A 14189-nucleotide genomic window follows, 5' to 3' on the forward strand; every position below is an offset into this window, starting at 1 on the left:
TTTCTTTTTTCTTTTTTTCTAACTTTTTAAAAATTGTTAAGTAATTGCTATTTCACATCTTGCTTATTTCACTTAGCATAGTGTCTTCAAGGTTCATCTATGTTTTAGTGTGTGTGAGAATTTCCCTCCTTTTATGAGTGAATAATATCCCACTGTACCACCTTTAGTTTATCCACTCATCCATCAATGGACAGTTGGGCTGTGTCTACCTTGTGGCTATTGTGAGTAACGCTGCCATGATAATGGGTGTACAGGACACTGTTTTTAAAGGTGATATAATTCACTACATGAATGCATGCATGCATGCATACGAAGTCACTTCAGTCATGTCCTAGAGAATGCACTATGGTTTAATGAACTAGTCCCCCATACTAGCATACTGTATACTTCATGCTGTATACTTCAACTGCTCCCAAATGTTTCATATGGCCGACAGTGTTGCAGAGAACACCGAATGTAGTTAGTCTTTATCCATATGATTACTTTCCTAAGAGAAATTTTTAGAAATAATACTGCAAGGTCAGTAGAGTTTGTGGAGAAGGACATGGCAACCCACTCCAGTACTCTTGCCTGGAAAATCCCATGGACGGAGGAGCCTGGTGGGCTGCAGTCCATGGGGTCATTAGGAGTTGGACACGACTGAGCGACTTCTCTTTCACTTTTCACTTTCATGCATTGGAGAAGGAAATGGCAACCCACTCCAGTGTTCTTGCCTGGAGAATCCCAGGGACGGGGGAGCCTGGTGGGCTGCCCTCTATGGGGTCGCACAGAGTTGGACACGACTGAAGCGACTTAGAAGCAGCAGCAGCAGCAGCAAGGAGTTTGCACATATTTCCCCCACCACTTCTTAAATGACTTAATGTCTTGGATTTTTCTTTAATATTTTAATGCTATTAAATTATTGAAAGAATACAACCTCCAACAATTCAGAGATGTATTAATTAAAAATGAGATGTCCCTTCTCTTTCTCTAACTTTGTATCTTTAAAGTTGGCAATGTAACAATTTAGGGATAATCCTTTGTTACGTAAATCTCAAACAGAAGAGTATTTTATTGCCTCAAAAACTGCACATGCGAATTTCACTGTAAATTTATCCCAAAGGGGAAACTCTTTAGGCCTGTGCGTACCTGACAAGGGCGTCCCATGGATGATGATGGCGATGCCTTTCCGGTTCTTGGCCATGCGGCCTTCTGCAGAGATGTCAATGCCCAGGTAGCGAGCAATGGCCTTGCTCACTGGGTTGTTCTCTACTTCTCCAACCTCCTCCACAGAGTGGCTGTCAATACTCTGAATCTTGTCAGCTACAAATTAAAAATACACAGGTGCATATGCGTGCATGTGGATACACCCACAATTCACACGGGTTCTGATGAAAATGGGATGACTTTTCTTAACCTACATGGTATTTTAAAATGACCAGCACAATCTGTTGCAGATGTTGCTGCCAGCGTCACTCACCTCATAGTGGACGAAAGCATCCTTTTTGGCTAATAATTTGTCCATAGCTACTAGAATTGAAACACAGATTACTCTCTGATTCTTAATCCCATTTGGGGGAATCGCTCCTGCTTAAAAATAACACTGGAAACTAGTGTTTGCAATCGTAAGGGACACTGCTAAATAAATGATGGCCTACTCAAACTGTAGAATTAATGCATGACTGTGCTAGTTAAATACATTTTATGGAGAAAGGTGAAGGCGCTGAACAGACTTTCCACTTTTGCTTAGAAGGAACTGGTACCCGAACATTAAAATGCATGATTACTTTGCAACATGAGTTTTTCCAGGCTATCCTCATCCTCCTCTTCCTCCGGGTAGGTCTTGGACTCGACCATTGGGATGTGCCGCTCTTCCAGGTTGGATGTGACAGAGATCCCTCGGCTGAGCGAGGTCCTCTTTGTGCTTGCCGAAGTGCCCTGCTCTGACAAGGGACCGTCGTCCTCTTCTGCTGAGGGAAAAGAGCGGAAGCACTCAGGAAGAGTCAGGAAGAGGACCAGGGAGATGGGGCAAAGAAGGGAAGAGAGACAAAGAGGAGAATCACAGAACTGGTTACCATCAGCCTGGGCCATCTGACCCAAACTGAAAAGAACTGTAGTCAGTCAGCCTTCAAGTTTCTCTGCCCAGAGTATTTCCATATTTTAATGTAAAAAAAAGATACCAGAATTATACATTTGCTCCAGAAAATTTGGGAAATTCCAAAGAGCAAAAATGATAAAATTTAGCTGCAGAAAGAGATAGCAAAAAACGGTGGTACAGGAATGGCAGCTTCATCGGATACCAGAGTGGAAGAGCCTGCAGCCTCTCAGATTTTTAATTTTTCCAAACTGAAATGGGATCATACTGTACACACACCAATTTGCAGCCTGCTTTCCTCCTTTTCATGAGCATTGCTGAGCACATCTACTACTTTATTTGCCCCGAACCCTCCTCACTGTCCTGATTCCACAGAGTATCAGTGGGTGCATCGGGTTGTCATTGTGCAAGGTCCGCTCTGCCCTGGAGCTAAGACATCCTCTTTGTTTAATTTTGGGTTTGAGTCAGAGAGGTTGTAGCTCTCCTGGGAATGGCAGCAGTGCAGCTTGGAGCTGCTAGCCTTCCCTGGATATGGTCTGGAAGCAGAGGAGGACGGACTCTCTTTGTGACAGCAGAGTGAGCAGGAGCTCAGAGAAGTGCTGGGGAGGAGCAGGGCGAGCACTTCCCTGGACTCTTGCTGACCCTCAGGTCGCAGCTCCAGACCAACTTTTCTTGGGCCAAATGGAAAGGTGCGGAGGACGGGGATGAGAGCAACAAGGCCCTTCCTGACCCTCACTAAATCCTCTCTGCCCTAAAGCTTCTCAGGGCTCTCTGCCTCCGGCCACCAGGCAATTCTGGTTCCATTCCCCAACCCTTCCTAACCGTGAGCTCTCGAAGGCAGGGACTGGTTTCACTGATCTCCCTTCCAGCACATCAGCTCAGTGCTTGGAACACAATGGGTGCTTGTTATGGACTTAACTAGTTTCCATAACATTTATTTGCTGAAGTCCTAAGCTCCCTACCCCCACCCCGGTATGCCAGAATGTGACTACTTGAAGACACAGGCTTTAAACAGATAATTACGTTAAAATGAGGTCATGTAAGTGTCCCAATCCACCCACAGCCCAACACGACTGGTGTTCTTACAGGAAGAGATTGGGACACAGACATACAGGGGGAAAGTCCTGATGAACACAGAGTGGGAAGACAGCCATCTACAAGCGAAGAGGGGAGGGTCATAGAAAACAACTCCACCAGCACCTTAAGCTTGGATCTCTAGCCTCCAGAATCACGAGAAAATAAGTTTCATTGGCTTAAGCCCCCCAGTCTGTGGTATCTGCAATGGTAGTTCTGGAGAACAATATGCTCAGTGAATACAACCAGGAGACTAGGTGGACAGGCAGCCTTCTTCTCTCCTCTCCTTTTAGAGCAAACTAATGTTCTCCAACTAGCTTCTGTCTCCCTGAGAGACAATAAGCCAGCTTTAAGGGCAGGAGAAATGGGCTTCGTTCATTTGCTTTAACAGCACACATTTATCAGGCACTGCGATGTATCAGGCGCTGGTCCATGCACTGGGTTTACACTGGGGAATACATGGTCACTGCCTTTAGGGGGCTCCTTGTCTAGAGGGGGAGATGGGTGTGAAGAATATACACATGATGACGATTATGCGAAAGAAAGAAAGAATGGAGAAGGTGAATTTCTAGGATGAGGGCACAGGGAAGAAGGGAAGACAAGCAAGCACCCCAACAAGCTACACGATCCTACAGGTCCCCCTGCAGGTCACCCTGGAACCTTGACGTTCAAGTATACACGAGGGGGCCCCTGGGCAGATGACGGATAGCTTGGGGATGCTGGGCAAGAAAGGGCAAGATTATAAGAGCACAGCCTAGCTTTGTGATTGAGGTTATGATCATGGAGGGTCCTTCCTCATGTGAACTCCCACCCCTACCTCTCGTAGGGCACTAATGTGTGCCATGTGTGATGGATTACCTTGCATCACCTAGGCACACACTTGGAGGCTGTGGAGTAGAGTGGTTACTGTCGTGGACTCCAGAGTCAGAGACATCTGGGCTTGAGTGCTGGTTCTGCCACTTAAAACTGTGGGCCTGGCTTTTCACTGCTTCCTCTCTCATCTGTATGTGTGAAGCCCTCGGCACAGAGCTTGCAAGCATCTAGCAAGCATCCTTCTCTATCTGCAATAGCTGTTTTTAAGCCTCGACTCCCCACCAGACTCCAGTGAGAGCAGAATGTGTCCCAGGGTGTGCATCTATACAATGGGGACAACAGGGCCATTCTGTAAGGGTTAGAAAGGAAATCCCCAGGACACCTGAAGCCTGCCCGGCACCTGGCAGGTGCTCAGTAAATGGTTCATCTCCCAGTAGAGATATCTTAAAGCCAGGGGCTCCAGAGCCGTTGAGTTCTCACCGTTATCCTGCGCCAGACTCTCCAGATATTTCACCTTCATTTGCTCCTCTTTGGACCGCTTTATCTCCCTGAAGTACTCATACACCTCTGGGGGCAGCTTCTCCCCTGGAAGGCGAGGAGGCAGCAGCAGAGAGTTGTAGGAATCATAGCCCTTCAGTGTTCGCAAGATCTGCACAAGGAGAACGGGAGTTGCTGTTGGTCTGACTGGAAGCTTCCTCCCCACAGCCCCAGGTAGACCTGCCATCCATCTCATGAAAGCCCTACTTCTACCCAAGGTTGGGGTGTGCACAAATACTTTCTGGACTTCAAAGGGCAGAGTCCTCTGCAGAGGTCTAAAGTGTAAGGTTGAGTCCTGGATATGGGGGATATAGACAGGGGATATAGGATTTTGTGTCTGGGCATTTCCCATGTGGAAAAGAATTTTCTCCTTGTTTTAAAAACATTTACTGTTTTTCTTTTTTTTTTTTCCCCCATTGACAAAAGTAAGGAACTCAATTATCCATTTTGAGTGACATGTTATTTAAAAAAATGGTTGTCTCATAAATAGAGGATATAGAGAAAAACAGGTACAATGGCATTAGGTATGTATGTGCATACGTGTGTGTGTGTGTGTATGTGTGTGCATGTGTGTTTGAGAGAGAAACACAGAGACAGATGTATATTAGGGTTGTCAGATGAAGCATAAGATGCCTAGTTAAATTTGAATTACAGATAAAAAACTGATAATTTTTAAAGTATGAATTTGTCCCACATTGTTTATCTGGAAGTCAAGTTTAATTGGGGCAACCTGTTTTTCTTTCTACTAAATCCAGCTACTCTAGGGTGTATGTATATTTAGTATAGAAGACAGTAAAGTCAACTCCTAGAAAGCAATTACTTCCTAAGTTACTGGTGTGAAAAATCAGTCCGGTCACCATTCTCCAAGATCACCAATTTTAGTTGTTTGAAACCAATATTAATGAGCTTATTCTAAAATTTACATGGAAGAACAGAGGGCTAAGGATAGTTAAAATGCTAATGAAGAAAAACAGAGAGGACTGTCCTACCAGATATCAGGACTTACGAAGCTGGAGCAACAGACTGGGAGGTAGAAATGTTGGGACAGACAAACTGAAACAGAAGAGAGAGTTCAGAATAGACCCATGTGTATGCAGAGCTTTGATACAAGACAGAGATGGCACAGCAGATCAGTGGGGAAAGGAAGGATTGGTCCAAAGATTGGCTGACATAGAGACACAAAGGCCTGGCCAACTTGCTTCAGCAGGCCAGCGTTAAAGAGCCAGCCCAGGTGCACAGCGTCCTGTGGGACCAGCTGAACTGTCTGTGCCACATCGCCACAGTTTATCTCCTCATCTACCCAGGCCTACGGCCCTTGTTCTTCACAGGATCATCCCCGAGACCACTCCCTGACAAACCTTCTGCATGCAAATCTCAGAGCCTCAGATTCTGCTTTCCCCAGACCCTGGCCCACACTGAAGGCTGTTGTGCCAACACAAGCCATTGAACACTTAATATTACCTAATGGAGAAGCTTGCTTCCAGAGGGACAGAGTCCCACTTGGAGGAAAATTTCTGGATACAGAATCCAAATTGGGCAGAGCATAAACACTGGATGTAAAGACAGTGTTCAAAGGCCAAGTTGGTGGAGAGTCCAGAGGAAGCAGATCTTAAATGCATACTGCTAAGTGACAGAAGCCAGTGTGAATGTCTACATACGATACGATTCCACCTATGTGGCATCCTGGAAAAGGCAAAACTACAGAGACAGGAAAAAGATCAATGGTTACCAGGGGTTGGGAGGAGGGGGGATGAGCAGCTGGAGCACAGAGGATATTTAGGGCAATAAAAATACTTTATATGACACTGTAATGATGGATACTTGTACATTTGTCTACATCCCTAAAATGTACCAAAAGTGGACTATAAACTATGGACTTTGGGTGGTTAGGATGTCACACAAGTTCATCAATAGTAACAAATGTACCATTCTGGTGAGAGAGGTTGATAATAGGGGAGGCTATGCCTGTGTGGGGGGAGGGGAGATATGAGACATCTCTGCACCTTCCCCTCAATTTTGCTGAGAATCTAAAACTGCTCTAAAAAAATTAAGTAAAAAAAAAAAAATGGATAAAGCGGAGAAATTGTAAAATATGCAGCCCAGAACCAACAGGGGGGAAAAAGGCAGACTTAAGTCCTAACGTGATTACATTAAATATAATGTAATATATAAATACCCCAATTTAGACACTGCCAGAGTATATTAAAAAGATGACCTAAATATATGCTGTCCATAAGAACCTCACTTCAGATACAATGACTGTGGCATATGTTCTTTACTGTTTTAACTATAAGCATGAATTAGTCTTTCAATTAGTTGTTTAAAATGTATAATGAGATCACAAAGAAGCAATGAATTCTCTCAAGGCAAGGGAAGTAGGTTAGGAAAGACTGTGAAGTGGTCTTTAAATTGACAGGGAAGGGTTCATAGGAAGAAGGAGCAAGGGTCAGGAGTTGTCCAAGCAGATAGGAGAGTACCTAGCAGGGCCCAGCATGTGTAGGAAAATGGAGTTTGGTTTTGACCTGTGCTCACCTTCTCTTCTACAAGGTATTGCTGGTCAAATTCTAAGGAGTAAAACTCAATAGGAAAGCTGCAGGGATTCTTCACCACCACCTCGGCCTCATCTCCAGCTGCGTAGGGCAGCAGGGGCCCCAGCTCCAGAACCGAGGGACTAAATTCCAAGCGTGGTTCTAGACCTTGCCCCTCCGCCAGCAGAGTAAGCTTTTGAGCACTCTGGGAAATCTGGAACACCAAGGTTTGGCTGTAGAATTTCTGGGAAACATAAAAACAAAACAAGCCTCTGAATCTGTTTCTGTTGTGTGTCATGTAAAACTGATAACCACTGGAGAACAAAATGGATTCTGTTTAGATTAAGAAAGAAAACTTTTCTTATAAAACAGCATGAGAGCAATTTAGATTAGAGTGTTAATGCTGGGAATCTAGCACTGTACCAGTGCTTTATCACAGTCCTCAGAATGTTGTTCTCATACCCTTCAGAACCTCCAATGTGCTCGGATGTCCCACTGCCATTATCTGCACCTCTGGGCTCTCCTTTCATGGGCACTGCGTCCCATAAGTATAGAGCAGGCCAGGGCAAGGCAGAAATGCCAGAGAAATAACACCTTCTGGGAACAATCCTCAATCAACGATTCCCGGGAGTTACTGTATGAAGACCTGAGCTCCCTCACTCCTGGGGAAGGAAAACTCTGAAATGTGCATTTTGTATATTTTCTCTGAGTTTCCAGTGGGATTAAGATCCAATGTCCAAGGTAGCTGGCTCACTCTCACACCCTATTAGCTGCCTTCCTTTTCCTGATCACTTTCTACTTCTCTATTAGTATCCCCTACACTTCCTACTAGTTAAAGCTATGGTTTTTCCAGTGGTCATGTATGTATGTGAGAGTTGGACTGTGAAGAAAGCGCTGAAGAATTGATGCTTTTGAACTGCAGTGTTGGAGAAGACTCTTGAGAGTCCCTTGGACTGCAAGGAGATCCAACCAGTCCATTCTAAAGGAGATCAGTCCTGGGTGTTCTTTGGAAGGAATGATGCTAAAGCTGAAACTCCAGTACTTTGCTCACCTCATGCAAAGAGTTGACTCATTGGAAAAGACTCTGATGCTGGGAGGGATTGAGGGCAGGAGGAGAAGGGGACGACAGAGGATGAGATGGCTGGATGGCATCACGGACTCGATGGACATGAGTTTGAGTGAACTCCGGGAGTTGGTGATGGACAGGGAGGCCTGGCGTGCTGTGATTCATGGGGTCGCAGAGTTGGACACAACTGAGTGACTGAACTGGACTGAGCTGAACATTTCCTACAGCTTACACTCAAATTCTTGACTTCAAGTCTGTTTCTTAGAGAATTTGAATGATCATACTTCTATTATTTGAAGATACAGTTAAGCAACGGGTCAGAGATGATCAGCTAGGGCAATCAATTCATCTCATACAATTACAATCCAAATGCCAGGTGACAGTGACGCCAGTTACCCTAGTCTGGTTTCACTGAGAAATCTATTAAAATGCATATTCGCAGGCCCATTCCTAGAGACCTTGACTTGGCAGAGAAAGGATGGGAATTCTGCACTTTTAGCCAGATGCCCAGGTTATTGTGAAACTTGGGCCCATGGCTTGGGCTTGAACGGCATGATTGACTGAGCACTTTGGGGAGCTTTTGAATACCTTAATTTAAAGGGGAAAATCAGTTGGATGGAATGTGTAAGGACGTAGATACAAGTTCAAAAAATACCTATTGTTGGAGAGAGTAAGAAAATGAATTATTGGCTATGAAGCTTTTCTATTTAATTATGGGTTTAGCATCTTATGTGATCTAAAATTCTATATTTTAACTGCTTTTTAGGGAAATATTTCTAAAACATTTCATTCATCTCCTTGTATTCAGAACACGTTATAATGTCTAGGAGTTGTTAGTGGGGACATCAATAGTCTCTCTGTGCTCCCGGTGCTAGTACAAATAAAGGTGTGGATCGTATGGATTCCAAGGCTAACCAGTTCCTAGTATGTGTATGTGCTTAGTCACTTCAGTCGTGTCCGATTCTTTGTGATCATATAGACTGTAGCCTGCCAGGCTCTTCTGTCCTTGGGACTTTCCAGGCAAAAATACTGGAGTGGGTTACCATTTCCTTCTCCAGGGGATCTTCTGACCCAGGGATTGAATCTGCCTCTCTTATGTCTCCTGTATTGACAGGTGGGTTCTTTACCACTAGCTCCACCTGGGAAAGCCCTTGTACACAGCTAATAAATTCCTCTCCCAACTCTAGTTTGAAAAGATGCATTCCAATGTTCATAACAGCACTGTTTACAATAGTCAAGACATGGAAGCAACCTAAATGTCCATCAAAAGATGAATGGATAAAGATGATGGGGTATATATGTACAATGGAATTAAAAAAATTAAATACCACCATTAGCAACATGGATGAACCTAGAGATACTAAATGAAGTAAGCCAAAGGCAAATATCGTATGTTATCACATATGTGGAATCTAAAAAAGTGGTACAGATGAACTCATTTCCAAAGCAGAAATAAACTCAGCCACAGCAAACAAATTCATGATTACCAAAAGGGATAGTGGGGTGGGGGCAAAGATAAAACCTTTCGGATTAACATATACAAACTACTATTAGCAGAACAGGTAAATAACAAGGACCTATTGTATAGAACAGTAAACTCTACTCAATATCTTTTAATAACCTATAATAGACAAGAGTCTGAAAAAGAATATATATATATATATTTATATATAACTGAATCACTTTGCTGTGCACTTGAAACTATCACAACATTGTATCCTGTAAGTTAGCTATACTTTAATAAAAATGATGCTTAAAAACTTCCTCTCCCATTTGGTGGAAATATTTTATTAATTTTGATCAATTCTAATTCAGGATTTATGGAATTGTGCAAACAAATCTATGTTTTTCACTATATTTACTGATAATTCCCTCATTTAGTAAGACATCCAAAATCTTGAGTAACCCCGCTGATAGTCTTAGGACTTCCTAAGAATGACAAACACGTTAGTTTTCTTTTCTTTTAAAGGATCAGAGAGATTTTGACAATGATAGAAACAGGGACTCTATTTTAGAATCAGATATGAAACCATTCACTTTTCTTTCTTCTCACTAGATTCTTAAGCATCTCATCAAAGCTGTTACCCAGAAAACAGGAGTTCACTATAGGTGTTTTATAAAACTCACATCCATTTCTTCTTTTAAAAGAATAGAGGAAAAACATCTTCCAAATGCCTTAGGCTTTGAGCAAAAGTCTTTACAGTGTAACCTCTTGAGATCCTCTCTGGTTCTACGATTTTATCATTTTTCACTGTGTTCTTTGTCAGGAGTAGCTTTGTGTTGATGGTGTTTGCAAAAGAGACATTTGTGAGGCCCAGGGAGTATGTTTATCAGGAAGTACTTATTATTATCACAACTACTGATGATAATAGTAAGTAGATATTGAGCCAGTACATATAGAGCAGAATGCTGTGCATTTTATTCACATTAATTCATTTCCTCTTCAAAATGACCCTTGGAGGTAGCTATTGCAGGTCAATAATGTCTTACCTGAAACCCTAGGGGCCAGATGCTTTAAAAATTCAGATTTTTAAAAAGGTAAACATACCGCATGCCCTATGTTATAAAGTATCCTCTGCAGGGTCCCCTGGCATCAAGCACATTATTATTTCTGTGGCTATAGTGTTTGAGTCTGCAAACCAAGGCAGGTAAATAAAGGTTAAGTAGTTTCATGTCAGTTCAGATCAGGTTTTTCTGCCAAATGAATTTGGGTCTGAAACTTATGAAATTCCTCCCTGCCCCGCCCCCATTTTTAGATCTTATTGGATTTTGAAATTGCAATAAGGGATTTGGGGACATATGATATTATTATTTTTCATTTTATCTGTGAGCAAATGAGGTCTAGTGAGGCTGAGTAATTTGTCCAAAATCATGCTCCCTCCAAGCACAAAGGAAGAAGGCCACTAAGCCAGGTCTACTGATAGATGTCAGGGTGTTAGATAGGAATAGGCAGCAGCAGTGCGCCTAACCACCAGGACAACAGCTCCTGTATGAACCAGAGCACTGGATGTCATAATCAGAACAATGAGGGACAGATCACTCAAAGCTTCCCTGGAGATCAATTAAGCATGGACTTCGAGTAAATCTCAAAGAGATCCGGGGAGTCTGATTACATTTCTTTAAAGCTTACCTCCTCTTTGGGCATGAATTTCACTTGCACATTGGACCTCTCACCAGGATCCAAGACCCCAGAAGTGGGCTGAATCTCAAAGATCCGTGTCTTTGGCTTTGATTCAGCACATAGTTTGCGTCTTAAGTATTTTGGCATGTGTTTCTCCAGCTGGTGAAGTAATATCAGACAATTAGATCATTTTCTTTGGAAAATGATTCCATTTCCATTTACTCAATCTGTGTTTACCGATTACCTCCCAGGTGTCAGGGGATGTGTGGAACCGGGGACACCAAGATAAATAAGATATTCGCCAAATAGCATGACCTGATAGGCCCTTGAGTGCTGGGCTGAGGGCCAACATTTTATTCAGGAGGCAGTGGGTGTCACTGAAAGTTTTTGAGCAGGAGGGTGAAACGAAGAGAGTGAAAGTCTAGAATTATAAAACTGGCATAAATGAAGATGGAAAAAAGGCGACAATGGGCCAAAACTCACTTACCTTGCTAACAACTTGCTTATGGCTCTGGACAAACCATTCACAAGGGACTTGGAGATGATTGGAAAGCTGAATAGTTTCCACAAGGCACTGTCCACACTGAATTGTGGCAAACTCCACTTTTCCACAAGACAGTGTCATACTGGGAACGGTCACCTTGGCTTGGAGACGGATGTGAACTGGTGGCCCTCCAACCACCTAGAGTGGGCATAAAATCGCTGTTACCACATAGCACAGGCTTGGAGGAAGAACCATGGCTTTGAAATAGCTGCGGATCATCACAGGGTGGTCAGCAAGCAGGGCTGGAAGCTGGGGAGGATCCACTGAACCCAGTGGTGCATCTTACCTTGATGGGCAGAATGACCTCTTTGTTGCCAACAGAAACGTTGCCCCCTTGTGTGTCGAATCGCACTTCAAATGTTTCTGTTTCACAGTAAGGTAGATTCTTCACCCGGTCTAGCTCAATACTAAAGCCTGGACCAAGACAAACAAAACTTCTTGGTGGGAAGGAAAAGTAGCAATCAACAGCTGCTCTAGAGAGAGCCCATCTGAGGCACGACAATCCCTCAAAGTATTGACTAATAGCCCAACGCTTCTTTCAGTTGATCCCAGAAGAAACATAACCACCTCTCCAGGACAGTACAGCTGGGCAACTTGTCAGAAATGACAGCATACAATAGGAAGGGTCTCCAGCCTGGTCACCTGTGTCGTGAAGGACACGCTTCTCTGCATGGAAGGACACTGGAAAGTGACTGGTGTTGGTGATCTTGATGATGTGGGTTTGGACGTCACCGAGGATGATGTAGCCAAAGTCCAGGATGTATTCTGGTAGCTGGACTCTGAAACAGTGAACAAGCTCTCCTTACCACTCGTGTTTCCATATGTAAGACAGTGTGAGGCTCTTGTCTGTTTCCTCTGCAGAAGTCCCTTTTGTGGGGACTTCTGGGAGAACCACCACTCTCCAGAATGGAGACCAGAGACGAGACACCTCCCCCAGGAGACCACACTTCTGCTTTAGCCCTCATCTCAAAATGCAGTCAGTGCTAGTCCTTAAGCATCTGAAGCCTGTCTATTACACAAAGTGGGAGGTTTCTAAGAGGCAGAGACCTGCCTGGCTGGCTGGCTGCTGGAGACCAGCAGATATGTGAAGTGAGTGGATTTCATCCCAACATGATCAACCATTAATTCAAGGAGCACTCTGGTGGAGGGCACCACCAGCTCTGCTACATTCTGAAACAAACATGACAGGGAAGGTTGCTTACTTGATTGGTTTACGGCGACTCCGATGGTAGAAGTCATCCGTGGAAGCAGGGACAATTGATTTCTGATGTTCTATGGCATAGTCTTGGACTATAAGTCGCTCTACTTCCATCTGGAGGTGAGCATTTAACTGGAGCAAGAGAGAAGAGCAAGTGAATAAACTCTTAGAATATGCATTCTCAGTGGGGGCAATATCAACCCAAGGGGGCAAAAACTACTTTGTGGAGGGAAAGTCAGAAAATCTTAGATATTACAATGGCTTGTGGCCCTCCAAGGGGTCAGAGTACATAAATGGATATACAGTATAACTATGGGGTTAAAATTTTTATTGTAGGATAGAGCGGGCTAAACAAACTGTGCATCTATGCCATGGACTATTACTCAGCAATGAAGTAAGGAATGAACTATTTATGTGAATGATTCTCAAGGGCATTATGCTGAATGAAAAAAAACATCTCCAAAGGTTGCATATCGTATGATTCCATTTATATAACTTCTATGCTCATATCAAGAGTACAGACTTGGAGAAATATAGTGGTTGCCAAGTGAAAGGGGTGGGGAGCCTGGGGATGGCTACATCAATGTAAGCATGTAAGGGCAAAAACAAATTAAAAATAAGAGGCTCAAGGGAGTTCACGGTTGCTGAGTGGTTAGTATTCTGGACTTTCACTGTTGCGGTCCAGGTTTAATCTGGGAACTGAGATCCCACAAGTTGTGCAGCACAGCCAAAAAAATACAGAGGTTCAATTCTCCCTGTTAAAAATAAGGGTGGAGACTTATTCCAGCTTCACTTTTCTTGAGCATTTACTTAAGAAAACTTGCAAGTTCTTTCTTTGTCTCTTAGAAATATATATATAAATATTTTTAGAGGGTAAGCTTTTTGTCAGCTTCATAACCCAGGAATGTCTTTCTCAAGGACCTGGGAACCATCTCTTTGACATGGTTTGACATCTCTGTGTCACCATCAAGGAATACAGAGCCTCATCTCCCAGTTTCCGTGGGGGGACAGAGTCCAACTTCAGAGGACTCTATCATGAAAACACAAGAGGTTTGTTTTCCCTTTGGGAAAAGCCAATTAGCTAACACAGATGGTCATTCCAATTACCACGTGAGTTCAGCATGAACTAAGTGTGACAAACGGTGCTGTCTAGTCCTCTTACTCGAGGACTAGTTATAGTTCTTAAGGACTAGTTATAGTTCTTAAGGACTAGTTATAGTTCTTAAGGACTAGT

The 14189-nt window shown here is 43.4% G+C and overlaps 1 protein-coding gene across 1 annotated transcript in view; it reads right to left on the bottom strand.

Annotated features, from left to right (window-relative positions):
- HYDIN (HYDIN axonemal central pair apparatus protein) overlaps positions 1–14189 on the bottom strand; it is a 344459-nt gene that overhangs the window by 84677 nt on the left and 245593 nt on the right. The window contains 9 exon segments of the mRNA XM_040253754.1: positions 1129–1302; positions 1767–1946; positions 4442–4610; positions 7031–7270; positions 11223–11372; positions 11701–11895; positions 12044–12171; positions 12400–12536; positions 12960–13087. Coding sequence (XP_040109688.1) covers positions 1129–1302; positions 1767–1946; positions 4442–4610; positions 7031–7270; positions 11223–11372; positions 11701–11895; positions 12044–12171; positions 12400–12536; positions 12960–13087 — 1501 coding nt within the window.

The sequence above is a fragment of the Oryx dammah genome, unplaced genomic scaffold, assembly GCF_014754425.2.
Source record: "Oryx dammah isolate SB20612 unplaced genomic scaffold, SCBI_Odam_1.1 HiC_scaffold_13, whole genome shotgun sequence".
NCBI lineage: Eukaryota > Metazoa > Chordata > Mammalia > Artiodactyla > Bovidae > Oryx > Oryx dammah.